Genomic DNA, 26,794 nt, shown 5'->3' with positions numbered 1-26,794 from the left:
AAATGATTGAACCCCTAATTTATCCTTATGAAGCTGAGCTACAAATTTTGACTGACCAGAGCCACCATTCGCATAGTTTTCGGATTCCAACATCTTCCTTAACTCTAACCCAAAAACACTCCATCCATTCTTAGCTCTGCCTTATGGAATAATGATGGACCTCTTAGACCTGCCAACTTTAAGTTCAGACAATAGAAGGAACAAGCCAAAAGAATTGGAGCTCCGTTGGAGGGTGTAGGCTACATCACCTTCCCTAAACGAATAAATTTTTTTTGGACTAATCCCAACAACAATCTATTATGTAGTCTTCATCAACCATTGTGCCACATTCTTACCCATGAAGACCGACTTCATGAAGTACCTATTTCGTTCAAAAATCCTAACAGAAAAATACCGTCCCCCTTCCTCTATCACCAGTTGAAAAAATTTGGATTCAATACAAAAACAACGGGAACCACCCATAATAGATAGATCGAAAGAAGAAAATCGTAATTTTCTGGCTAATTTGAGGTAGCCGGGCCTCAGACCAATTCAGTTAGATTCTGCAATTATCATATACTCTAAATTTTTTGTCACAAACTTTTTAGTTGGGACTAACAAAATACAAACAGTGAGCTAGCACCTTGGATAGTTCAGTGACCATCAAGGTCTGGAAACATTAACGTAACATCTTGAGAGAGAGAGAGAGAGAGAGAGAGAGAGAACTTCATTTACAACTCACATCTATATATAGATGTTAGGAGTTTACGATGACTACAAGCTTCAAGTATTTCTTCTTCAAAAAATTACCAGCAAACAAGCAAAATAGATTGGGAATGGCCCTAAAGATATACACATTGGGAATAGTTCCAAAAATAAAAATGATTGGTTCCGCAAAGCAGTCAACCAATCTATAGGGTTCTAAAGAAAAATAGCTTCAAGTCTGAGATTGATCTCTCCTTATCTTCAAAGTACCTGCTATTTCTCTCTCTCTAAAGACACCATAATAAGCAATGTGGAGCAATCATCCATATATACTCATTTCGATGACAACCATCCATAAAGAAAAATAGCTACTTCTCTCTCTCCAAAGACACCACAATAAGATAGGAGGTTGACTTGTTTCATTATTTATCGAAGTCCTAACATATGGAATTGCTTTTGTAGCCTTCAGAGCAAAGGAATGGGGCTTTCTCATGGAAGTGGCATATTTGATATCAGAAATAGTCAATAATTAAAATAAAAGGTTTTATAGAGGAAGAACTAGAACATGACAAAATTTCCCAAGGTAGATATGGATGTTCAAGGCCTTTTTCAAAGATACACATGCGGACTCAAGTTTCTTATATATTCAAAATAATAAACGGTGGTTCTTTACAAAAGTATTGTGTCAAGAGCCTCAAGTAAGCCCTATCTACATAGGATAATTTCACACAAAAATCTTACTAATCAACAATGCTTGAACAAACCACAAAGATTGCTAGAACAAACCACAAAGATTTCAGAGGACATACTTGACATAATTAGTATCAACAACACAGAAAACATCAAATTAACAGCTACTCTGATTGGACAGTGCTGTTAATCACTTTATTAAGCCATTTTTGCTTCTAAAATGGTGTTCCAAGTGGTTCTTCCTCACTATGTCCTCATGACATCTTTAGGAACTCATACATGCTTAGATCTTGTTACTTCCAAATGGGTCTGCCTATATATTGATAAGATTTGTGCTACATCCCTTCATTCTATCCCCGATCAAGGACATCTGTATGGTCCAAGTCATTAAGAAACTCGACTGATTGGTTGAAGACTGTAGTTTTGCCCACATCATGTCACTTATCATGACCTTGCTTTGTTTCTCTATTGAACACTGCAAGCACAAAATGAGCAAATAAGTCCATATTATATTGCCGGCTAATTGCCAATAATAAAACCAATATGCTCCTGCCCCTGTTGAAAAAACTCTTTAATCATTGAATGAATTTTTGAATAAAAACTTGTAGTCACTTACAGATTCATTGATCATGTTTCTAGATCAATAGGTGCAACAAGCTATGTGTAAAACAGGCCAGATATTTAAAGGTCGGTTGGACATTTGTGCAAACCCACAAACGCATACATATAGCTCATAGAGAGAGCTAGACATGAATAAGGAAGTTAAAAAATTTCCAACCAAGAAGAAACTTACAGTATATGGAATGTAAGCATGCCTCCCATTAATAGGCTCGACTGTGAATCCATATACCCTGCCACTAAACCATGAATAGCCCTGTGTGCAAGGAGGGTTGAGCACATGTTTCAGATGCATTACTCAGAACAACACAAAACATGTAATTAGGATCTGCAAAACAAGCAAACAGAGGCTTATCATTTGCCCATCAATTTGTAGGACAAGGGTCAGAGGAAGGAACTGTAAATTTTCTCCAAATACATGAATGTCTCTTTAGACACAAACGACAGCCTGACACTTGTCTAACATGCTTACTATAGACAACATGCAAGAAAATGACCAAAAAAGAAGTAAGTTTAAAATACATGGAAACTACAAACAAAACAATAATTTCTAACACTATGTTCCAGGAAACTTTATATCTTCAAAATGATTTTTGGGTGTTTTATGCAGTCCAAAATGTTTCTCCACATCAGATTATAGGACATTGTAAGAACAATTAATTTTTAATAAACTAACTGTTATAGTTGATATAGATACCCATCTTATGCAGCCCAACATTGACGCCAGCTTTCTCTCGCAGTACACACAAACAAGATTACAATTGTATCCCCATTTAGCAACCCTGTCATGAGGAAGAATTCTATCCATGGACGTTAGCCAACAAATGAAGGAATGCTTAGGAATAGCAATACAAATCCAAACCAAACACTGTCAATCAACAACTGGAATCTTTTACCAAATCTTATTCCAAATTGATCTACATTAACAAAATGAATAGAAAAAAAGTAATTTATTTACAATAAGGAGCAAAAATAAGGACTCATTTGTCAATTGAACAAACAAAACACAAGTTAAGGGAAAATTATATCAAGTACCATGACTAGTAGTGTTAATCTGTGACCACCTAGATGGGGTTTTCTCTTTGAGATTGATCTTGATCTTTCTTCATCATCCATTGCAAGTTTTTTGTGTTAATTTGCTGGGCTAATGCTATTTGTAAAATCCAAAGGACCTGTCTTTGGTTTGAATCATAAGTGTCAAACAGATAAAGATTATCTTGAGATGAGCTAGATGTGACCTAGTTGACAATCATTTGAAAAATAGAGAGTACCAGAGTTCCAATTAATGTGACAATTGTCAATGATTTTAGGAAGTCCAACCAAAAAACTTTGGGGGTTGTCCTCCAAATTTCCTACAGAGAAGAGTAATCTTTCACACAAATTTCAATCCACAAATTATCAATGTGTAGAAACTTATTAATATCACATAGCCATAGCCCAATCCACTTTAAATTAGGGATCTCAAAAATCTCAAATTTTAACTCCACGGGACCATAACATAGAAAACCAAAAATAATGCTAAATCAAATTGCATTACCTTACAAACCACTGAAGTCCTTCATGGGCTCCTACTACTCTGAATGAATAAACTCTTGAGATGCACAAACGAATAATTATCAAAGAAATAAATTGGAGCTGTTCGCAAGGTGAAGACAATTACGTAGGCTAAATCTTAAAACTTATTAATGGCAAAGAAAACATATTTACTATATGGCGTGATCCTATGTGCTTTAGACAGTCTCATATGTGCCATATGACCACTCCCTCTTAAGCAAGATATGCTTACCCATAAGGAATATAGTTTTGAGTTCAGCTTTCATTAATAAACAAAATGTAGGTACACGAGAAAAAAAACAAATAGCACAAGACCATTTTGTTAAGATTTACTGGTAAAATTATTTTGTAGTCTTAAACTTGAACTCTACTGCAACTTCTAGGATCACTATGCCCATGAAAAATATCTAACAATATATGTTGGCCATGGATCGTTTCTCATTACCTTGTATCCTCTGCAGATTTTGAGAGTATAAAATTCTCCGACTCATAATTAATTGCTTAAGATACACAATCAATACAAGATTACAACTCAACCATCAGGAACTTTCTTTTTAACAAGAAGTACATGTTCAGATCAATCCAATAAATTTTCAAGTGTCAACTATTTGTTCTGTTAAAATAGCTATTTAGATGAATGAAGCTTACCATTGTAGCAGCCCATTACTTGGCAACACAGGTACCACTCTTAATACATTATGATTGAACATGGATTGCCTGAATTATTTCTTGAGCCTTCGGAAAGTAGTGTCGCAACCAAAGGATAATTTATAACCTACACTAGGAAGAGCATGATATCCAATATAAGAGTCTCAAATATCAAATCATGGTTTTGTATTAGGAGATATACATGACCATCAGATTTTAGAGTTGTGTATGCCTCAAGGAGTATTGGAATGTCATTGTCAATTGTCTTTCAGCATTCCTACCACTGCAACTGTAAGCCACACCTCATAATTTCCTGCACCAAACAGGGCGTTAAAAAAAAACCAAGTACTATGACTCGAAATCATTTTCATCTCTATTTTAATGATCATACCTATCTCAAGGAAAGAACACAAACCCAAAGAGTGGCAAGGAAGGGAGCAGGAAGGGATTGATCCTTCTGGTTCTGAGGGGAGAGTCAAATAAATCCTAAAAAAGGGAGAGTTAAAGTCACCCCAAACTTCAATAACAGAGGCTTAATTTCGCTCACTATCATCATTTATAAAAACTCTACTTGTAACCAGACTTCATGATCCCTGACACACAAACACGCAAAAACTCAACAAAACCGATCAATAAAATGTTAATATAGTTTTAACAACTATAATCATTAATCTAAACACAATTGGATTTAAAAAATTGATCCAAGATATATATATATATATATATATATATATATATATATATATATATATATATATTAAAGGTAACCAGAAATAATAGGGACAAAGTAGCAATAAACATGGATTGAAAATGATGATCATACAAGTAATCAAGGAATTTCACCTCATCGTTCATCTTTAAAGTCTCTATCTTCTTTTGTGTATGTCAATCGCCCTGTTTTGTTCAGCTGTGCAAAAAACCTTCTTATCATTGTCTATTCCACTTCTTCATCCGCCTCATACTTGGTCCAATCTTCTTTTTTTATAAGTCCTTATGCTTAGTCCCATCTTCATCACTAATGTCCTCAATCTTGTATACCTTAACCACATAATCTTTGTCATTGATTTCTTGCCCAGATTCATTATCTTGATCATCATCAATCCACATGCATGCCTAAAAGAAAAGCATAAGATTTATGTCACATTATTCTAAATAGCCAAAATAAAAAAACTCCATAAAGAGCCATACAATATTAACTAGTCGTAATCCATATTCAATTACACTACAATAATCATGTTTTTCTTTGACCTCATGTACAATGTCTTTCTGAAACCATTTCCCTTGAATGAACTTTTATATGAAAAAAAAAAAGAATCTACACAAACAACGATTCCTGGTTCTTTTTCTCTATGCTGATGCAACCCACAATTTCTTTAATAGGCACACCAGAAGGCCAACTTGACAGATAAACCTCACTGTGTGTGACCAAGTTTTAATCTTCAAAATCCTGCTCAGGTTACAGGTGGTTCCCCCTTTACTTCATGTTGAACATCTTTCCTGATAGGCACTCCACCAGACCAACTTGCTAAATAAATTATATTACATTTAATCAAATACTATTTTTCTAAAAACTACTCTCAATGCCTTGCATTTATATTAATTTTAGCTCAAGATAAAGGGTGTAGAGATAAAAATTCCATTAAATCTTTTCTTTTCTTTTATTTTCTTTTCTTTTTAATTTTTAAATCTTAGCACCCAAAATAACTTTTATATTATTGCGTAACCCCTGCTTTGACCATGTTTATCACAATACACCAAAATCATTATTTATCAAATCAAGAAAGCAAAAAATAACTCAATTTGCTACACAACTAAAAAAAGTGTCAGGGACCTTAAAGGTTTCACTGGAAAAAAAAGAAAAAGAAAAAAGAACGTAAAGCGCCACATGATTTACCTATAACCAAATCAATGGCTCTTAAGTTTGCATCTTGTATAGAAGCTGACAGTTCCTAAATGAAGGAATTGTCATGTTGTAGTGCAACATTTACCATTTGCTAAACTGAGAAGGGGCAACTCAAGCAGTTGAAATTATATTAACGTCTCTAGCACCATGTCAAAAAGCAAAATGAAGGAAATAATAGGCAGCCCTTAAAGTTAGAATATGTCACTACACGTATAATCCTCTCCAAGTTCTTGCTTTACTATATTTCAAAACTGAGATGTTCACAATTTCCAGGCATAGCAAACAACACAATTAACTCCAAAGCAAGACTTACATCCTAGCATCCATACCTAAATCTCCTGCGATATCCACATACTCATATCCTGCTAGTCTTTTGTATGCATTATTCCAAGAAGAAGTTTCGTAACTTCAACAATTACTATAACCATGTGCCCATTTTCTTTGTTTTTTCACAATAAATTCAAACAGTCCACTAGCTCCTTCAAGATAAAATGGTGACTCCACAATCAAGCAACACTCCACATCTCAGGTAACATGGGAAACGTACATTGCTATGAATCTTTCATACAATTTTCTAACCTACAAGAATTTGGTGAAGCTAATTCAAGAAATATTGATTCTCTTTAAAATTGGCCTGGGTAGAATTTACCTGGCCAGCATAATTACTTGATGGATGTGCCCTAGCCAGAATCCTAGGTTGAGGTCATGTGGTACTGTGTTGCATTTTCAGCTACAGCAAGTACAAGCCTGGCCAATCCAACATCACTAATCTTACTGACATAGTTGTAGTCTATCAAAATGTTTCCTGGCTTGAGGTCACGGTGCACCATTGGCTCTAGCTTGGTCTCATGGAGGAAGAGTAGGCCAGTGGCAATTTCTGCAGCAATTCGGAACCTGAGTTGCCAAGAGAGAGGTGGAGTGTGTCCTTTCTGGAAGATACAGTCACCTAAACTTCCATTAGCCATGTATTCATACACTAGGATGCCAAACTCGGGACAAGTTCCTAGAAGTAGTACCATATTGGGATGTCTTATACAACTAAGTATGTCTATCTGCATTAGAGTTATCAAGGAAAATGTAAGAAGCAACTCATTCTTTATTGGTAATGTGCATGTCATGTTTGGGAGGAAGTGCTTAAGAAAATGAAATGTTTAACCAAATATTTGTTTAACAAGCTCTTGAGAGGACTCTTATAGGATTTGGCATAATAACTTTTTGTTTGTAACCATCCTATCAAGCCTATGTGCAAGGCTCCTTGAAATTGAAAGGAGTACCATTCAACAAAAACTTATGTATTCCTCATAGGGTGGCTACTTGAAATTGGAAAATCATGTTGGGATCCACTTGCTTTTTCATTTTTAAATGTATGCTATCTTATTATTTCTTTGTTTTTTTGCATGCCTAGTTGTCTAATACAATCAAGTGCATGAAATATGATTTATTCATGAATGTTAAGCAGTCTACATTCTTGGTTACGCACCTCTTGCTGAAATTGTGATCTCCCGTGAGCAGCATCTAGACGTAAAACATTGACTGTGACTGGTGTATGATCAAGGTAACACCTATAGACAGGGCCATAACCTCCTTCCCCAATCTTCTGAGATTCAGCAAAGAAATTTGTTGCCTTCTCAATCTCCTCAATAGTGTATCTCCTGTATTTGAGATCACTTCGGGCTAGATTATCCAAAACCTCCCTAGCTCGCACTGCTTCTTTGAGGGTTCTGATTTCTGCATTGCTCTTTTTTGTGATTCCAACTTTGCAATCCTATTTGCTGCTTCAGCGGTTTCCATGGCTATTTTGGACCTAGCTCTCTCTTTCTCTGCTATTGCCAGTGCAACCTCCTCGGAGTGTTTTGCCTCTTCAAACTTGCGTTCTTCTGTCAGTTTCCAATGATGCAGCTCTGATGCCTATGGTAAATTTAACTTTAGAAACTATCTTTTAATTTTGCGAAGACACAAGTTAGATGTGTCTTTTACATACCTTTTGCTTTGCAGTAAGTGCTTCTTTGCATGCTGTACTGTACATGTCCATTGTTTGCTTCAGCTCCAGCTTCAGCCTCCTTATCTCCGCTTCCACATCATCCTGCACATGTTAAATACCCATAAGTGGAAATTATCTGGATGACTGATGTATGGTACCATCTTAATGAGAAATTTTGATATTTAAAAATTGAGCAAGTACTATTATGTGGTGCTGGCTATTGAATTCTTTTAACCTTGTTGAACTTCAAATGATATTGCAATGCATCATATGAAATAAAATTGAATGTTTTAATTTAGAAGAAATGAATGCACTGAAAATGGTTCGTCTTCTGCTATCTCACAAGTAGCCATTGTATTATGTCTTTGTGCTCAATCTAATGGATACCTTGTATAGGCATCAAGCAAAAAAAATGTGCTTATTCTGGGAAAAAATACTTCTGAAAACAGAAAGGTTTAAGGGATAATTTTGTTCAAGCTGTCTAAAGAATAAATTACAGTGAAATCAGTTTGGGCTGGCATATGGAGGTTCAAGACTCATGTAAAGTCAGAATTCTGGTACTTGCTTCCATTTTTCATAACTACTAGGAAATTTCCTAGAAAGGTACGACTAAAGGAACCATTTAGGTATGACTTGTCAGATGGTTTCTGCAAAGAAATGCTGTTTTTAAGAAGAGAATGTCTTTACCAAATTTTGGGATGACCAGGAACATGACGTTCTGCCACTCTCCTGTGAAAATGATGAGACATCATGCAGAAAACGAAGGTCAGTGAACTTGGCATCTAAATGGATTGATTGAAAACTTTGATCTGAGTTGGTTGAAAGCCGAGATGTTCGGCATGAATCAGTAAAATCGTAGACTGTAGGGGACAGCCGTTCAATGCTTGGCCTATCAGAGCTTATAAATGATATTTTAGTATCTGATTCTGAAAAGTCCGAATAGGCCTTTGCATTCAAACCTCTTCCTCCTTTTGTGCAGTGGCCTGTGTTCAGTCAAGATGAAGTCAGTCATGTAATAAATCACATTTGAATTTTAGCTTCTGTATTCAAAACAATGGACTACTAAATAGGCTTCAGCCTTCTTCTTTTCAAGTCAACAGAATTCTTTATTTGATTTAAATATTAAGATTTCATTTCTTTGTCGAGCCAAATTTACCCCTTGAAACCATGAAATCCATTTTTACTTTGTCAACAGATAGTTGACAAATATCATTATCCATAAAACTAAGGTGTTAACAAGTTTATTGCATCATGTCATTCTCAATTGAGGAGATTTGTTATGACTAACTTGACTAGCTTATCACACAAGCTACGAGGCTTAAATGACGTCTTGTCTGCTACACATAAATGATAGATGCTTGTATCAGTACTTAAATGAAGACAAGTTGAGAAATATTTATAATTGAGAGGAGCAAACCTCTTAAGTTCATGGTACGTTTGGAGGGTGAGGCAGGAGGATGAATATGTTTGCTGTTTATATTCTGAATATGTTCAAGTAGTGGGGAAGTATAGGGGGCTGGACAAGAAGCATTTCAAACTGAAGAGACCTTCCCTTTTGAGATCACATATATAGAGCAGAATTCTGGTGGCCCTTTTGATACAGTGCTTGGAATGCTTGATGACCTGAATCTGCATAAGAAAAAGAATTGAAACTAAGTATACTAACAATAGTCAATGCATCTATAGCCTCATCCAATTATGGATTTATTTTCTGATATTCAGCTTCATATATTCGTTCTAATTAAAATGTAGGTCACACAATTGATTAGATTAGCTGATTAGAATGATGAGTCTGCTACTTCAGTTAAAACTACAAAGAAAGCATGATGAAAGTATTTTTCACTGTATGTGACTCATACATAACAAATAAAACTACATTGTTCAATTGAAGATGGGCTACTATAACTTTTTTAAGTTTGAGTAGGGTGGATATTCTTTCTAAATATGTACTTGCCCTTTCGTTGTTGTTTGATAGTGAACGTCCTACAAATCCAGAAAGATTTTTTGGCAAAAGAAAAAATGGTGCTACTGATTAATTTGTTTGGATCATATAGCTGCAATTAACTTAATCATTTGACAATTTCAAACTGAGTAGATATTAGTTAATTTTTTATTAAGCTAATCTACTTAATAATTGAATAAGAGAAGGTTTATATTTTTTTCTTTCAATCAATCAGTAATGCAATTCTATTTACATTGTAATAATTTGAATTAAGAATGAACATAAGGTACGTTGTTTTTTATTTCTCAAGTAGCTTAACCACTTTTCTCTTGCAATTTAGGAACCCTGCATTCCCACAATCAGATTTTGGAAATTATTGCTAATCATAGCTCTATCTCTGATCTTGGGACTTAAGATTAGTTTTGTCAGTTAGGAGTTACAATCAGGTAGGTTTTGTTGATGATTTTGTTATCTATCTACTACTTAAAAAAAGAAAAAGGCTATATTACTAGTGCTTCAGTTTGAACAGTTGAACTAATGATGTCTTCTTTTTTAGCAGTTTTCTGACTTCCAATTGTTCTGCTCCTAGAGATCAATAATCTAATTATAACTTCACTTATTCATGAGTCATAACATCAATTGGTTAATTATTGTGATTTTTATTTCCTATTTCCTTGTTTACTCAATTATGGAAGTGCAACACCTTGGAGAAACAAGGAATTTTGTGCATATCACAGTTGCATAATAATCCAAGGAATTTTTACAAACCCCTCTAATATTTGAAGGTTTTATCTATTGACCTCTTATTGTCAATTTCTTTCTTTTTTCTTTCCCCTTCTGGGAGCTTGATTATGTTAAAAGATTAGAAGGAGATTACCTCATAAATCCATGATGTGACGCACCAAGAACCAAGTTCTCTATTGCAGCATAGGAAACATATTATGTTAATGCCTTTCCTATATCTGTGTCTTCAAGTAAGACATTGAGGCAGTGTATCTGATACAAAAATTTGTGCATTGCAGTGTATCTGATACAAAAATTTGTGCATGTCAATAATAAAAAGAAAAGGGTTAAAAAGAAGAAGAAGAAGAAGCTCGTATCATGAATAGAAATAAAACAGAATGGCATTTTCTCATGGCATAAAGAGAAAATAATGAGCTCTTGCTACTCAAAATGAATAAGCTCTTGAGATGCACATACAAATAATTATCAAAGAAATAAATTGGAGCTGTTTGCAAGGTGAAGACAACTACGTAGGCTAAATCTTAAAACTTATTAATGGCAAAGAAAACATATTTACTATAGGACGTGATCTTGTGTGCTTTGGACAGTCTCAGATGTGCCATATGACCACTCCCTCTTAAGCAAGATATGCTTACCCATAAGGAATATAGTTTTGAGTTTAGCTTGCAATAATAAACAAAATGTTGGTACGCGAGAAAAAAAGCAAATAGCACAAGACCATTTTGTTAAGATTTACTGGTAAAAACCTGAACTCTACTGCAACTTCTAGGATCACTATGCCCATAAAAGATATCTAAAAATATATGTTGCCCATGGATCGTTTCTCATTACCCTGTATCCTTTGCAGATTTTGAGAGTATATAATTCTCTGACTCATAATTAATTGCTTAAGATACACAATCAATACAAGATTACAACTCAACCATCAGGAACTTTCTTTTCAACAAGAAGTACATGTTCAGATCAATCCAATAAATTTTCAAGTGTCAACTCTTTGTTTTGTTAGAATAGCTACTTAGATGAATGAAGCTTACCACTGTGGTGCCCATTAACTTGACAACACAGGTACCATTCTTAATATATTACGATTGAACATGGATTGCATGAATTATTTCTTGAGACTCTAGACAGTAGTGTTGCAACCAAAGGATAATTTACAACCTACACTAGGAAGAGCATGATATCTAATATAAGAGTCACAATATCAAATCATGGTTTTGTATCAGGAGATATACATGACCATCAGATTTTAGATTTGTGTATGCCTCGAGGAGTACTGGAATGTCATTGTCAATTGTCTTCAGCATTCCTACCACTGCAACTGTAAGCCACGACTCCTAATTTCTTGCATCAAACAGAGCGTTAAAAAAAACCACGTACTATGACTCAAAATATTTTCATCTCTATTTTATAATGATCATATCTATCTCAAGGAAACAACACAAACCCAAAGAGTGGCAAGGAATGCAGCAAGGAGGGATTGATCCTTTTGGTTCTAAGGGGAGAGTCAAATAAATCCTTAAAAGGGGAGAGTTAAAGTCACCCCAAACTTCAATAACAGGGGCTTCATATCCCTCACTATCATCATTTATAAAAACTCTACTTGTAACTAAACTTCATGATCCCTGACACACAAACATGCAAAAACTCAATAACCGATCAATAAAATGTTAATATAGTTTTAACAACTATAATCATTAATCTAAACACAATTGGATTTAAAATATTGATAAACACAGATTGAAAATGACGATCATGCAAGTAATCAAGGAATTTCACCTCATCATTCATCTTTAAAGTCTCTATCTTCTTCTGTATATGTCAATCGCCCTGTTCTATTCAGCTCTGCAAAAAACCTTCTTATCATTGTCTATTCCACTTCTTCATCCGCTTGATACTTAGTCCAATCTTCTTTTTTGATAAGTCCTTATGCTTAGTCCCATCTTCTTCATCACTAATGTCCTCAATCTTGTATACCTTAACCACATAATCTTTGTCATTGACTTCTTGCCCAGATTCATTATCTTGATCATCATCAATCCACATGCATGCCTAAAAGAAAAGCATAAGATTTATGTCACATTATTCTAAATAGCCAAAATAAAAAAACTCCATAAAGACCCATACAATATTAACTGATCCTAAACCACATTCAATTACACTACAATAATCATGTTTTTCTTTGACCTCATGTACAATGTCTTTCTGAAACCATTTCCCTTGAATGAACTTTTATATGAAAAAAAAAAAAAGAATCTACACAAACAATGATTCCTGGTTCTTTTTCTCTACGTTGATGCAACCCACAATTTCCTTAATAGGCACACCAGAAGGCCAACTTTATGGATAAACCTCACCGTGTTTGACCAAGTTTTCATCTTCAAAATCCTGCTCAGGTTACAGGTGGTTCCCCCTTTACTTCATGTTGAACATCTTTCCTGATAGGCACTCCACCAGACCAACTTGCTATATAAACCATATTACATTTAATCAAATACTATTTTTCTACAAATTACTCTCAATGCCTTGCTTTTATATTATTTTTAGCTCAGTATAATGGGTGTAGAGATTTTCCATTTAATGTTTTCTTTTCTTTTGAATTTTTAAATCTTAACATCCAAAAACAACTTTATATTATTGCGTAACCCCTGCCCTGATCATGTTCTTCACAATGCACCAAAATTGTTATTTATCAAATCAAGAAAGCAAAAAATAACTCAATCTGCTACACAACTATAAAAAGTGTTAGGGACCTTAAAGGTTTCACTGGAGTGAAAAAAAAAAAAAAAAAAAAACAAAACAAAAAAAAAAAACAAAAACATGTAAAGTGCCACATGATTTACCTATAACCAAATCAATGGTTCTTAAGTTTGCATCTTGTATAGAGGCTGACAGTTCCTAGATGAAGGAACTGTCATGTTCTAGTGCTACATTTACCATTTGCTAAACTGAAAAGGGGCAACTCAAGCAGTTGAAATTACATTAACGTCTCTAGCACCATGTCAGAAAGCAAAAAGCAAAATGAAGGAAATAATAGGCAGCCCTTAAAGTTAGAATTAGTCACTACACAAATAATCCTCTCCAAGTTCTTTCTTTACTATATTTCAAAACTGAGATGTTCACAATTTCCAGGCATGGCACACAGTTAACACCAAAGCAAGACTTACATCCTTAGCATCAATACCTAAATCCCCTGAGATATCCACATACTTATGTCCTGCTAGTCTTTTGTACGCATTATTTCAAGAAGAAGTTTTGTAACATCAACAATTACTATAACCATGTGCCCATTTTCTTTGTCTTTTCACATTAAATTCAAACAGTCCACTAGCTCCTTCAAGATAAAATGGTGACTCCACAATCAAGCAACACTCCACATCTCAGGTAACAAGGGAAATGTACATTGCTATGAATCTTTCATAAAATTTTCTAACCTACAAGAATTTGGTGAAGCTAATTCAAGAAAGATTGATTCTCTTTAAAATTGGCAGATTTGATCAAGAAGAATTAATGCAGGGAAACACTTCAAAAAGAATAAAGTCAGTGAGAACAGAATTGACCTGGGCAGCATAATTACTTGATGGATGTGCCGCAGCCAGCATCCTGGATTGAACAATGATGATCATTTAAAGACGCTTAAGTTTGTTTGAGATAAAAGTAAAGAATAGCAAAAACATATATTTTTTTTATTTCACCAAAATGGCAAATGCAAAAACATATTTTTATCAAGATGGTTAAGATTAATCACATGAATTAGTAATAAATCAAAGAAAATATAACAAATAACATATAGCTCAAATAACAAGCAAGCCAATAAAAACATGGAATTGAAATCAAGAACAAAAAAAGTATTACAAGAAGAACATCTTATATTAGGCAAAAACTTGGAGAGAGTTTCATAAACAAAGGCTTTATATCTCTCTTTGCTCTTGCCATCATCATTCGAAAAAACTCTACTTGTAGCTAAAAACAAAAATTTATTGAAATCAATCAATCAATAAAAAGTTAATATGGTTTTATCTAGTATAATCACTAATCTAAACACACAATGGAATTTGAGCAATTAATCGAAGATAGAAATATTAAAGGTAACTAGAAATAAGAGGCATAAAGTAGCAATATAAAAGGGAATCTGACCTCCTCATTCATTGTCTTCTTCAACACCATGCTCTTACTACCCAGTCTCATCATAATGTATGTATCTTCTTCTGTGCATGTCAACTGCGCTGTATTGTCCAGATTTAAAAATCCCCTTCATCAATGTTTATTTCCCCTACTTGTTCATCCGCCTCAAACCCAGCCCCATCATCTTCCTGATGATTACTGTCCTCAATCTTGTCCACCTCTGAATCTGCACTGTCTCGAAGTTGACCGTCTCTTTGCACATACTTACCATAAATTTCGATGTTTGGAATGTGAGAAATGTTGGGCCAGTAATCTCCTATTACTCTTTTGCAACGTTGCTCGATAATTGGACATCCATAGATTTCCAGTTCCTGTAATGGAGTATTACGCAGGTAGTCTGGCAGAGACTTTAGATTGCCGCAATGCCAAATTTGCAAGGAATGAAGAAGTGGCATTATTTTAATTTTTGGAGTATTATTAGTAACAAAAGCATTAGCACTATTATCTTTTTCTTCTTCTACTTCTTCTATTGTTCCTCCCATCCCAGTCCATTCTTCCCAGTTACCCAATCCAGTAAATTTGAGATATTTAAGGTTTGGGAATATGATGATGTCTTTGCTGCTATTGTTTTTTAATGATTCTGATAATTCTTCTTCTTCTTCTATGTCTATTCCCGAAAATTCATCTCTCACCTGTCGAATCTTTGGATTGAACTTTATTTCTAATTCTTCTAGCAACAGCAACTTCCCTAAAGGAGGCAAAAGCTTCAGGTTTGGGCAGTCTCTGATAATAAGCCTTTTTAAATAGGTCAATTTGGACATCATCCAATTGGGATACATTGTGGTGCCCTTATAAAAACCAATTAGTAAAGACTCCAAGCAGGGAGGTGGCTCTAAGGCATTTAGAATGGCTACATCTTTCTCCATTTTTCTTCTTCTTTCTTCCTCTGTCTCTTCCTCTTCCTCCTCTTCCTTTTCAAATTCTTTAATTTCCTCTAATGTGTTAAATACTAGATACAAATCACGGAGGTGGTTCTTCTTCTTCAATGTATTCTCGATCGCATCAAAATCTACCACATTTTTCAACCCGGATATAAAAAGTGTCCCTTGAATGTGGTTCAAATATTCTAATTCTCCCAATTTACATATTTCTTCGCCCTTATCTCCTACACCTATAGGAAAGTATCTTAATGTTTTAAGACAAGTTAATCTCCCAATTCCCTTCGAAAGTGATTTTATTTTAAGTTGTCCTTTATCAAACAACAGGAGGTGTCTTAAATTAATTAGTTTACCTGTCCCCTGGGGTAATTTCTCAAGTTCCTTACACTTACTAACATCCAAACTTTGTAAATTACATAAATTACATATACTTTCAGGCAATTCTTTAATCTCTTCACAAGATAACTTGAGTAATCTTAAATGTATCAATTTTTCCACCTCATTTGGAAGTTCCAAAATGGATCTACCTTTCAAATGTAATGTGCGTAGGCATGTCAAATGGTTCAATAACTTGGGTTGGACAATCTGACAAGACATAAAATCAAAATAGAGAAAGCGTAGATTTTTCACTTCATAGACATACTCAGGAAATGTTTCTTTAACAATTAATGACAAATGGCGAACCCTCTTAAAGTCTTTTTCAACCTTGTCACCACTATAATTGATTGTGAAGCACACATCTTTTGCCATTGATTCAGCAAAGTCATGCACAATATCGTGCATTTTGCAACTTACAATTTTACCATCATTATCATCTTTCCAAAAGTCTTGAAAAAAAGAGTGCATGGCTAAATTTTCAAAGTAGTGCCCTGCTTTGACTTCCATCTCCATATTTTCTTTTGAGTTGACATATCCTTGTGCCATCCAATTGATGATTAACTCAAATTTATTGAATCGATAATTTTTCGGAAAGATAGCACAAAATAAGAAACATTGTTTCTCTGATGGAGACAATTCATAATAACTCAAAAAAAATGGCCCCAAAAGACCATTTTCAATATCTTCTAATTTCCATAAATCATTGTGCAAAACCTTCTCCCACTCTTTTTTACTCATCTTGCCACGTAGGTAACTCCCTAGAATCTTTGCAGCAAGTGGCAAACCTTTACACTTATCTGCTAGTTGTTTGCCCAACTCTTCTAAATCCCTATATTGCTCCCCATAATCATCAGAAAATGCAATTTTCTTGATAATCAACCAACAGTCATTGGGGGACAATACCCCCAAATCGATTATGGAAGCACTCTCCATCATGTTTGCAACCCTAGTTTTACGTGTTGTCACTAGAATTCTACTACCCTGAGCTCCACATTTGAGTGCATTTTTGAAGAGCTCCCATTTTGTAGAGTCTTCAGTCCACACATCATCTAGGACAAGAAAGAACTTTCTTCCCCCAATCAAACTATAAAGTCTATCTAACAAACTTTGCAATTCAGTAGTGTTGGGAGGAGCCTCAAAAGATTCAATGATTGCTTTGGCAATCTTGCACTGATCGAAAGGATCAGAAACACAAACCCACATTCTTTTATCAAAATGGGCCTGCACCTCACTATGATTGTAGGCTATTTGGGCTAGAGTGGTCTTTCCAAGACCTCCCATGCCCAGCAAAGATATGACATGGGGTTTTCTTTCCTTTGGACTACCCTTGCCTAAAAGGACACTCAGTAGCTCATCCCTATTTCTATCACGACCAATTATATCGGACTCATCCACAAAGTACGTAGTTCTTGGTCGCTCAACCACTTCAGGTTGCCTGTTAAAGTCAATCCCATACTTCTCTCTGTCATTGAAAATCTCATCTAATTTTTCATTCAGTCTTTTAATCTTGTGACCAAGATCATGACGCAGTGGAAGGTTAAAACAACATGATGGAGATGGGAAGAAGGAGCATACCTTCTTCACAACAGCAGGAGCACTAACATTAGCTGGTTTTCCTTCTTCTTTCTCTATCTCTGCTTTGATCCTTGCAGTGCTCCAGGTGTCCAAAACATCGTCCATCTCGTAGTATTTGTCTTGGAGCTGCTCTAACCAAAGCTTCTCAGTATCCCGCTTCACTGCATGTCTTTTCTCGGCATCATCCAGCATTGCCTTGATGAATCCGAGCTTGTCTTGAAGCTTTTGGACTTCTTCATCAACGCCAACAAGCAACTTGATCTCTTGTTTAGCCAGCTGAAAAGCGATTGAAGCCAACTGCTTAGAGAGATCAGTAAGTAGTGCATCAGCCATAGTTAATGGAGACTGAAAGTTAAGTTGGATTGATAACACAGCAAGAAAAGAACTGAAAGTAGGAAATTAGCAATAGTGCGCTTGAGTTTGTGCTTCTTCATTTCTCATATTCAGCTATTTATAAAGAAGTGGCTAAGTGGTACATGCATGTTGGAACATTTTAAATTACTTATAGATCAAGTTGCAGCATCTTTGACTTTGTCCATGTGATAGTAATACGCGCGTGCCCCAATACACAACGGTAATAATGTGGTTAAATATATTGGCATAGTATAAGGATAGAAAGTTGTTAACCTTGATTATTGGCATAAACCCAAGGATGTCTTGGGTCTTATATTTAGTTACTTTTATTTTCATGGATGAATCATGTGGATCATTAAGATTGAGGAATAAGTGTATAACTAAAATATTCTGTTGGCTAGTACTCTTTAATAATTCTCGAAATCATATACTATTTTTTAACCGTTCCAAGGAATTTTTTTTTTTTGAGAAAGTCCAAGGAAAAGTTGGTTAGGTTTAGAGCTATTAAAACATTGATGCCAAGGGCTTTCTAAGATTTGACAAAGCAAAGGTTGATTGTCCCCCATAGGGTGCCATCTTTTTACAGAACATGCAAAAATGGGCGCAAGGATCTCCAATACTATCGTACTTGACAAACTCAGACAATTTGAACTTGGGAGGCATAACAACCTGAGGGAAATTGGTCAGATTGTCCAAATCGACACTTCCTCAAGAACCAGAGCTCTCTATGATACACACCCACTCAAAAGAACCCAGAAGATTGGCGAAGAATATTGTTAAGAGGATAATGGTTAGGAGGTTTTTTTTTTTTTTTTAAATGCTAGTATATTGTTAGGAGGATTATATTCAAACTTATTTTAGCTGGGCTTAAAAAAAATCTAAGGACATGGTGTTCAAATTTTTATTTTAAGGGTGCCAATATATATATATATATATATATATATATATATATATATAAAATTTCTTTTTTATTTTTTTGGCTAGTTTAGAGGGTTCATTTGAACCCTTGAGCTCCAAGTGGAGTCGCTCATGATACAAAATGTTGGGGAGTTTAAGAGGAAAAGACTAATTATAATTTTGAAATTTAAAAAAAAATAATAGATACAATAGTATTTCAAACCTATAGCCTTCATGTTTTTATAGATACAATAGTATTTGTTTAAGAAATATTGTTAGAAACTTTATATATATATATAAAAGACAAAAATACTATTTTGGTCCCTACATTTTGGGGTCACAGTCAATTTGGTCTCTACATTTTGGCAATAATCAATTTGGTCCTTGTTATTTTCAACTTGCAATCAATTTGATCTCAACTGTTAACTCACTAATAGAAAATACCTACATGAAAAACAGTGTGCACAAGTGACACACTTGAAGCTGCTGTGGCTAAAAATAATAATTAATTCACGTTAAAAATTTCACCTTAGCATTAAAAAAGATTTTTAAAAAAAAATTCAAAATCTTATTTTCTTTTCTCTTTTCCTGCCCTTTCTTACTAACCAAACAAATCTAAATTCAGTTGCTTGCATGTTTCCGCAGATACAATAATCACACAGATTCTTACAAAAATAATCACACAAATCAACACACGACGACCAAACAGATCTAAATTATAGAAAGAGAGATGCTACGTCCACAACATTTTCGTAACAAATCATAGGTGGTTAGTTATTATTGGTTCAAATTTGAATATAACACTAAGATTACTTTTTTGCCCCAACAATAACAGCCAGTAACAACCTGCCACTTAAGATTTGTTGTGAAAATGTTGTAAACATATCATTTCTCTTATATAAATAAATAAACAAATCTAAACTCTCTTCATTTTTATTTTATTTTATATTCTCCTATTTTTCATTTCCCTTTCATTTGTGCAGATCTCTCTCTTAGAAAGGAGTAGATGAAGGAGAGCTTTGGTTTGGAGGCTTTGGTATTACTTGAGACTCCCATCCCAATCCCAGACCTACAAAAACATTTTTTTTTAAAAAAAATTTCATTTCAAACAACTTCTTCTTCTTCTCTTTTCAATATTTTATACACTAAAATTTCTCTTTCGTGTCTTTCAGAGGAGTAAATTTTTTTATTGCAAACAATTTCACTTTTTTCCTTTTTAGTGGATCTCATCTAACTTCGGGTTTAGCACTTTTTGAAGTGAAGATTCTTTGTTACATTTGGTTTGCATGTCATTCTATGACCAAATCTGAGATTGCAGATTGAAACCACGGATGAGTTCGTGAAGGTCCATGAACTCAGTTTGAAAATGGTGCTAACTAACAAAAATAGTCCTAAATAGTTTGAAAACAGTGCTAACTAACAAAATTGTTTAAAAATTAATGTTATTTTGAAGAAGAAAAAAATCCCAGTTTGTTAGCCGGGTCAGAAGCATTGGAGCAAATGAATTTAAAGATCTTTTTGGCACAACAAAAAAGGCGGTAGGAAAGATTAAAAGAAATAAGGATTTTGATTTTATTTATTTATTTCAAATGATGAGGTGTAATTTCAAATGATGTGAGGGCACATGTTATCCGAATGGGTAAGGCTTCTGTCCGGTGGAAATTTCCACTAGACACGTCCGGATTCAAACATGTATCAAGAGTGGACACGTGTGTACCATCCAACTTGTCCAGTGGAAACTTTCACTGAACACAAGTCACACCCTATCCAAACTTTATTATTATTATTATTTTTTTTATAAACTGATATTGAATTCCAAATTTTTTATTCGACAATAAAATATTTTATCAATAAAACTAAATGGAGCCACATTCGAGACAAAACTTTATGGTTATTATATACTATTCTATTGACCATTTCAACGCAAAGTCACTTGATAACATGCCACAACATTTTATATATATAGTCACTGGTCTTTTGTAAGCAACTTTTTTACATAGAACATTGAGGACTATTAATTTATTCTATTGGTTCCATAAAAATAAATAATAATTAAAAAACTTAATCTATTGGCTACTCTTTTATAATTTGTGATATCATACACTAATTTTTATTTGCCATTTCAAGGCAAAGTCACTAGGAAACATTTCACGGCATTTTGTATTGTATAGTCGTTGGCCTAATGTAAAGAGTGTTTACATAGAAAACAGAGCCAAGCTCTGTACTGTTTGAGAGATATTGAAAGGGATGGTCAAAGGGGTCAATGGAGATCGATTTGCATTGTATCCATGTAAAAATATGAACGCAATGAAGTAGAAGAAGACAAGATTTTTAACGTGGTTCCACTGAAATGCGTACATCCACGATTTATTGGATTCAGATCCTCTAGAGTTCCTAGGGTACTCTACCAAGTAGAGTTCATTAAATCCTAACCACTCTTTAACGATTTAATTCGCCTGATTTTACGTGCCGCATTTCATTAACAATCATCTTAATTGTTTTGTTTACAACATTATTTTATTATTTCAAGAATATTATTAATGAAATGCCGATACTGCAATCTAAACCATTAAATCATTAAAGAGTGGTTAGGATTTAATGAACTCTACTGGTAGAGTACCCTAAGAACTCTAGAGGATCTGAATCCCGATTTATTTTATGTTGTTTTTCTGCCTTGATACAAGTTTTATATTGACATATGTGCGTTCACATTGGTGACCGAGCCATTGCTGTCCATTTGCATTGGGTTAAAGCTGTTGATGCGTAGTTGGTGGAGGATTCTCGTTTCTATGTATCACGGCCTGCACACACAAAATGAGAAAACAAATCCATATTATATATTAAGTCACAAGGGTAACATGATCACAACATTGTATATAGTCATTGGTCTTTATGTAAGGAACATTTACATAGAAAATTGAGAATAAACATATTCTACTGGCTACTTTTTGATAATTCTCTATATCATATTTTTTTTTTAAATGTTTATTTTGACCATTTCAAGGCAAAGTTATGAGGGTAGCAAGTCACAACATTTTATGTAGTCAATAGTTTTATGTAATGAACGTTTACATGAGGAGTGGGAACAACGGTATTCTATAAGATATATTATATATCAACTCTACACTCTACTCCAATGGTATTGTATTCGCTACTTTGCCTTAGAACCACACTTATTCCCTCCCCTTCCAAATTTATATAAAATAAAAAATAAAAATCAACTCTACCACAAATATAGCTTGCTATTTCACATAATCACAACTTAAATTAAAAGTTTATAATCAGACTTTAACATGATTTTACCATGACATTTTAAATTTAATAAGGATTTGGTGCAAAAACTGTTGGCTATTTTGAATGCCTAAGTAATTAATAAATTAAGCTTAATGCTTTGTCTATACAAAGAAAAGCACAGCCATGCATGCACACAGAGAGAGGCTCAAGGCTAATTTGTTGGATGCTACTAAGAGATGAAAGTTTGCCATTGCTCTTAAAATATGTAAATTTTTATAGAATATTTATGCTTCTAGTTTTAGTGTTAGTTTATAAAAGAGCCTACACTTGACACCTTACCTTTTTGAAAGCTTGACGCACCGCCCATATAGATGGGCTGTGACCATAAGTTAAAATTCTTCTTATGGAAGTTAAACATTGCAAAGAAAAAGTATCAAATATAGGGGAACTAAACTAAAGCAGTCTTGGTGTTTATAGTCTTGTGGGTTTGATTTTTTTTTTTTTTTTTAGTAAAAAAATTCTCTAAAGACAAGAAATCACAAATCTTGTAAACAAGAACTTCTTTATTAAGATAGTCGGACTATGAGATAGGCCATTCCACCTCAAAACCAATTGGTGATGAGGAAGACACGCAAATCTTTTATGTTATTCAACATCGTGCAAGCCTATTTTTAGAGTAGTTGTAGGGAGTTAAGTTGTGGTCCCCTCAATAATCACTTCCTCACAATACCATGGCCTTGGCTCTAATACCATTTGTCATACTATAAGCTGTGTCATTTCACCTCAAAACCAATTGGTGATGAGGAAGACACATTCAAATATTTTATGACATTCGACATCGCCCCACAGACCTATTTTTAGAGTGGTTGTAGGGACCACATTGGTCCCAAAATAGATTATAATTTAATTAATTACTGAAATTCATCACCTATAATAACAAACAATTATAGATTTTATAATGATGGGCATGACCAAAATCAAAAGTAGACTGCAAAAGAGGAAATAGGAACTAGACCTGTAATTGATCTGATAAAACCCATAAAACCCAATGATTTAACTGTAAAAACTATTAGTTCAAGTGGTAAAAATTGAATACCAAACTTTTTTTTTTCAATATTTTAACTGTTTTAGTTTTTAAAACCATAGGAAGATGTGATTCATTAATGAAAGGAGAAACCACATGCATACTAGAATCTTCTAAAAAATAAAACATACATACATACATTATAGAAAATACAGATTGGTTGTGCTACTAAAGTCTATGAGTAATCTATAGAGGGCCTCATAATAATTAAGTCATGAAAAAAGTAGAGCCCAAAACAAAAGTACCAATCATGGTTAGGGTTTGGAAAATCTTTTCTCAGTAAAAAGTACTGTATTTTATTTTTGGGTAAATTTCATTCATATATCCAGAGTTTTATGCTAATGTCAATTAGATTCAAATTTTTTCAAAAGTGACTGATTTGGTCTCTAAAACTATCTTAGTCTTTGAAATAGTTGAAAATAATGACTAATTGGCCTAACAATATTGATGGATTAAGTTTACTTTAAGGACTAAAGGGGTAAATTTTGAAAAATCTTAAACTTAGTTGACATTAGCCCAGACCTTAGAGTATCTTAATACTACTTACTCTTTATTTATTTATTTATTTTGAATGCTTAGGTAAAAATTTTATTCTATTGGCTACTCTTTAATAATTCCTGCTATCATATCATTCTTTTTATTTACCATTTCAAGGCAAAGTCACGAGGGTAACATGATCACATCATTGTATATAGTCATTGGTCTTTCAGCCTTGATACAAAGTTTTATATTGACAACTCCCTGCATACATATGTGTGTTTACATTGATGACCAAGCCATTAATGTTTTCCTTTTGCATAGGGTGGAGCTGTTGATGCGTAGATGGTGGGGGATTCTTTTGTTTCTCAATATATCACCGGCTGCACACATAAAACAAGAAAGCAAACCATATTATAAAAACCAGTATGCTCCTGCCCCAGATGAACCTATGCGAGTGCTTTAAGTAGTGCACTCCGTTAGGTAAGTTACTAAGTTGTGCTTTTCTTGATTAGGTGGAAAGCAACTTGTTTATTAACAATCAAATATGCATGTGGCTTTTGTTAATTAAAAGAGAAAAATATACCAACAAACTAGTTTTGGTACCTTTTTCATATAATCTAGTTTTGTCTTTCCCATGCAACAAGTAGTGGAACAAGTAAATTAATCAACAAGTAGCTTTAAGAATTTGTTACCTAACCATGAAAAGCACAACCCACCACCAAACCAAAAAACTATATCCTTTTGGCATTATATACCATGTAATTGCTCTCTTCCCAAGCAAGTAGCAACGTCACATGAGAAGAAGCTTACAAATGTATAAAAAGATTAATTTGCCACCTAATCAAGATAAAGCACAATGTACCAAATATCTTTCGTGCGTGTTCTCTCTAATGTGGATAGATAGGTTTGCTCTTACCCTTTATATAAAAGGTTTGGGCCTTTACTGGCCCATTTTTCACTATTGGGTTATAAATATGGAAGGGTCTTAGGCTCTATTTGTTTCGGCTTACCCAAGTTGTTATGAATCAAATTTGCTCAAGTTGTTCTGCAGCAGATCCATTTTAGGCTTTTACCCTTTTTTCATGGTATTATGGGCTATGTCAGGCCCGTAATTACTCTTTTTAGAAGAAGTCATTTCTAGAGGTTACCTTTCAATATACTATTCTGTTAACCTTCCACCTTTATTTCACTTTATTATTATTTTTTAACTAATTCTCTATGTTACTTATTCTCTATGAGAAAACAAATCCATATTATATATTAATTATTGGCTAGTTGCCATTAATAAAACCAATATGCTCCTGCCTCAGTTTAAATAACTCATTTAATGAACTTTTAATTATAAACTTGTTACTTGTAGCCCCACTTACAAGCCTCATTCATCATGTTTCTGAACTAATTAAGCACAGCAAGCTATATGTAAAGTTCAAATAAAAAAATAAAAAATTAAGGAACGTTTTTACATAGAACATTGAGGATTAATATATTCTATTGGCTACTCTTTAATAATTCCCGCTATCATATCATTTTTTTTATTTACCATTTCAAGGCAAAGTCACGAGGGTAACATGATCACAACATTGTATATAGTCATTGGTCTTTATGTAAGGAACATTTACATAGAAAATTGAGAATAAACATATTCTATTGGCTATTTTTTGATAATTCTCTATATCATATATTTTTATATATTTTTTTTTAAAAAATCTATTTTGACAAAGTCATGAGGGTAACAAGTCACAACATTTTATGTAGTCAATGGTTTTATGTAATGAACGTTTACACGAGGAGTGGGAACAACGGTATTTTGTAAGATATATTTTATATCAACTCTATACTCTACTCCAATGGTATTGTATTCGCTACTTTGCCTTGGACCCACACTCATACCCTCCCCTTCCAAATTTATATAAAATAAAAAATAAAAATCAACTCTACCACAAACATAGCTTGCTATTTCACATAATCACAACTTAAATTGAAAGTTTATAACCGTACTTTAACATGATTTTACCATGACATTTTAAATTTAATAAGGATCAGGTGCAAAAACTGTTGGATATTTTGAATGCCTAAGTAAATAATAAATTAAGCTTAATGCTTTGTCTATACAAAGAAAAGCACAGCCATGCATGCACACAGAGAGAGGCTCAAGGCTAATTTGTTGGATGCTATTATGAGATGAAAGTTTGCCATTGCTCTTAAAATATGTACATTTTTATGGAATATTTATGCTTCTAGTTTTAGTGTTAGTTTATAAAAGAGCCTATACATGACAGCTTACCTTTTTGAAAGCTTGATGCGGTGCCTATATAGACGGGCTGTGACCTTAAGTTAAAATTCTTCTTATGGAAGTTAAACATTGCAAAGAAAAAGTATCAAATTACTAAGACTGAAACGTTATTTAATTAGAGAACAGTATAATTGATCATAAGTTGGCCAACAAATAACTAGTAAACTATTTGAATTAATTAACCACCATGAGAGGCAATTACACTACTACGTTTCATGACTTTCGTCTATGTATGTTTCTAAGTACACCAGCCTTTTTTCTTTTTTTGTCTATTTGATATTTAGAAGTTTCTGAATGGATTTTTTTCTGAGCATTAACATTAGTGGTGCTAAAAATTCATATTACTATTTTTAGCACTACTAATACTAAAAATCATGTTGTAATGGTGGAGGGAAAGCTAAAAAATTTGGCTGTTGAGCTCCAGTGCACAACCATCCTTGGTTGTGCACTGTAGCTAAGAAGGCAAAAAAAAAAAAAATATATATATATATATATTAAAAGCTATATTATTTTATTGTGTTGGTGGTTGTTGTTATTATTTATTGTAGTAGATATATTATTTTATTATGTTGTTTATATTATTATATTGTATTCAATACTAAAATAAAACCACTAATGTTAGGTCTTTTGTAAAGTAAGGTGGTAAAATAGATAAAATAGATTTTTGTGGAG

The 26,794-nt window shown here is 33.8% G+C and overlaps 1 protein-coding gene, 1 long non-coding RNA gene and 1 pseudogene across 2 annotated transcripts in view; all 3 read right to left on the bottom strand.

Moving 5' to 3' along the window:
• Nucleotides 1-26,794, bottom strand: part of LOC142634415 (uncharacterized) — a 69,241-nt gene that overhangs the window by 37,708 nt on the left and 4,739 nt on the right. The gene's annotated exons all lie outside the window — the stretch shown is intronic.
• LOC142637104 (U-box domain-containing protein 34-like) lies at nucleotides 1,307-9,256 on the bottom strand (annotated as a pseudogene).
• On the bottom strand, nucleotides 9,502-18,199 carry LOC142634412 (putative disease resistance protein RGA3). The gene is made up of 4 exons (XM_075808698.1): nucleotides 14,902-18,199; nucleotides 12,544-12,816; nucleotides 10,898-11,047; nucleotides 9,502-9,707 (listed from the first exon to the last, which is right to left on the bottom strand). Exon 1 carries the CDS (start codon nucleotides 18,111-18,113, stop codon nucleotides 15,006-15,008), a length of 3,108 nt encoding a protein of 1,035 aa, XP_075664813.1. The 5' UTR covers nucleotides 18,114-18,199; the 3' UTR covers nucleotides 9,502-9,707; nucleotides 10,898-11,047; nucleotides 12,544-12,816; nucleotides 14,902-15,005.

Source organism: Castanea sativa, chromosome 5, assembly GCF_040712315.1.
Source record: "Castanea sativa cultivar Marrone di Chiusa Pesio chromosome 5, ASM4071231v1".
Lineage (NCBI taxonomy): Eukaryota > Viridiplantae > Streptophyta > Magnoliopsida > Fagales > Fagaceae > Castanea > Castanea sativa.
The sequence above is the reverse complement of the archived record's forward strand: the minus strand, read 5'-3'. Positions and strand labels throughout refer to the sequence as shown.

What these genes read in the sequence shown, in the direction of transcription:
- LOC142634412 (XM_075808698.1), bottom strand. Translation starts at nt 18,113, where the DNA reads ATGGCTGATGCACTACTTACTGATCTCTCTAAGCAGTTGGCTTCAATC.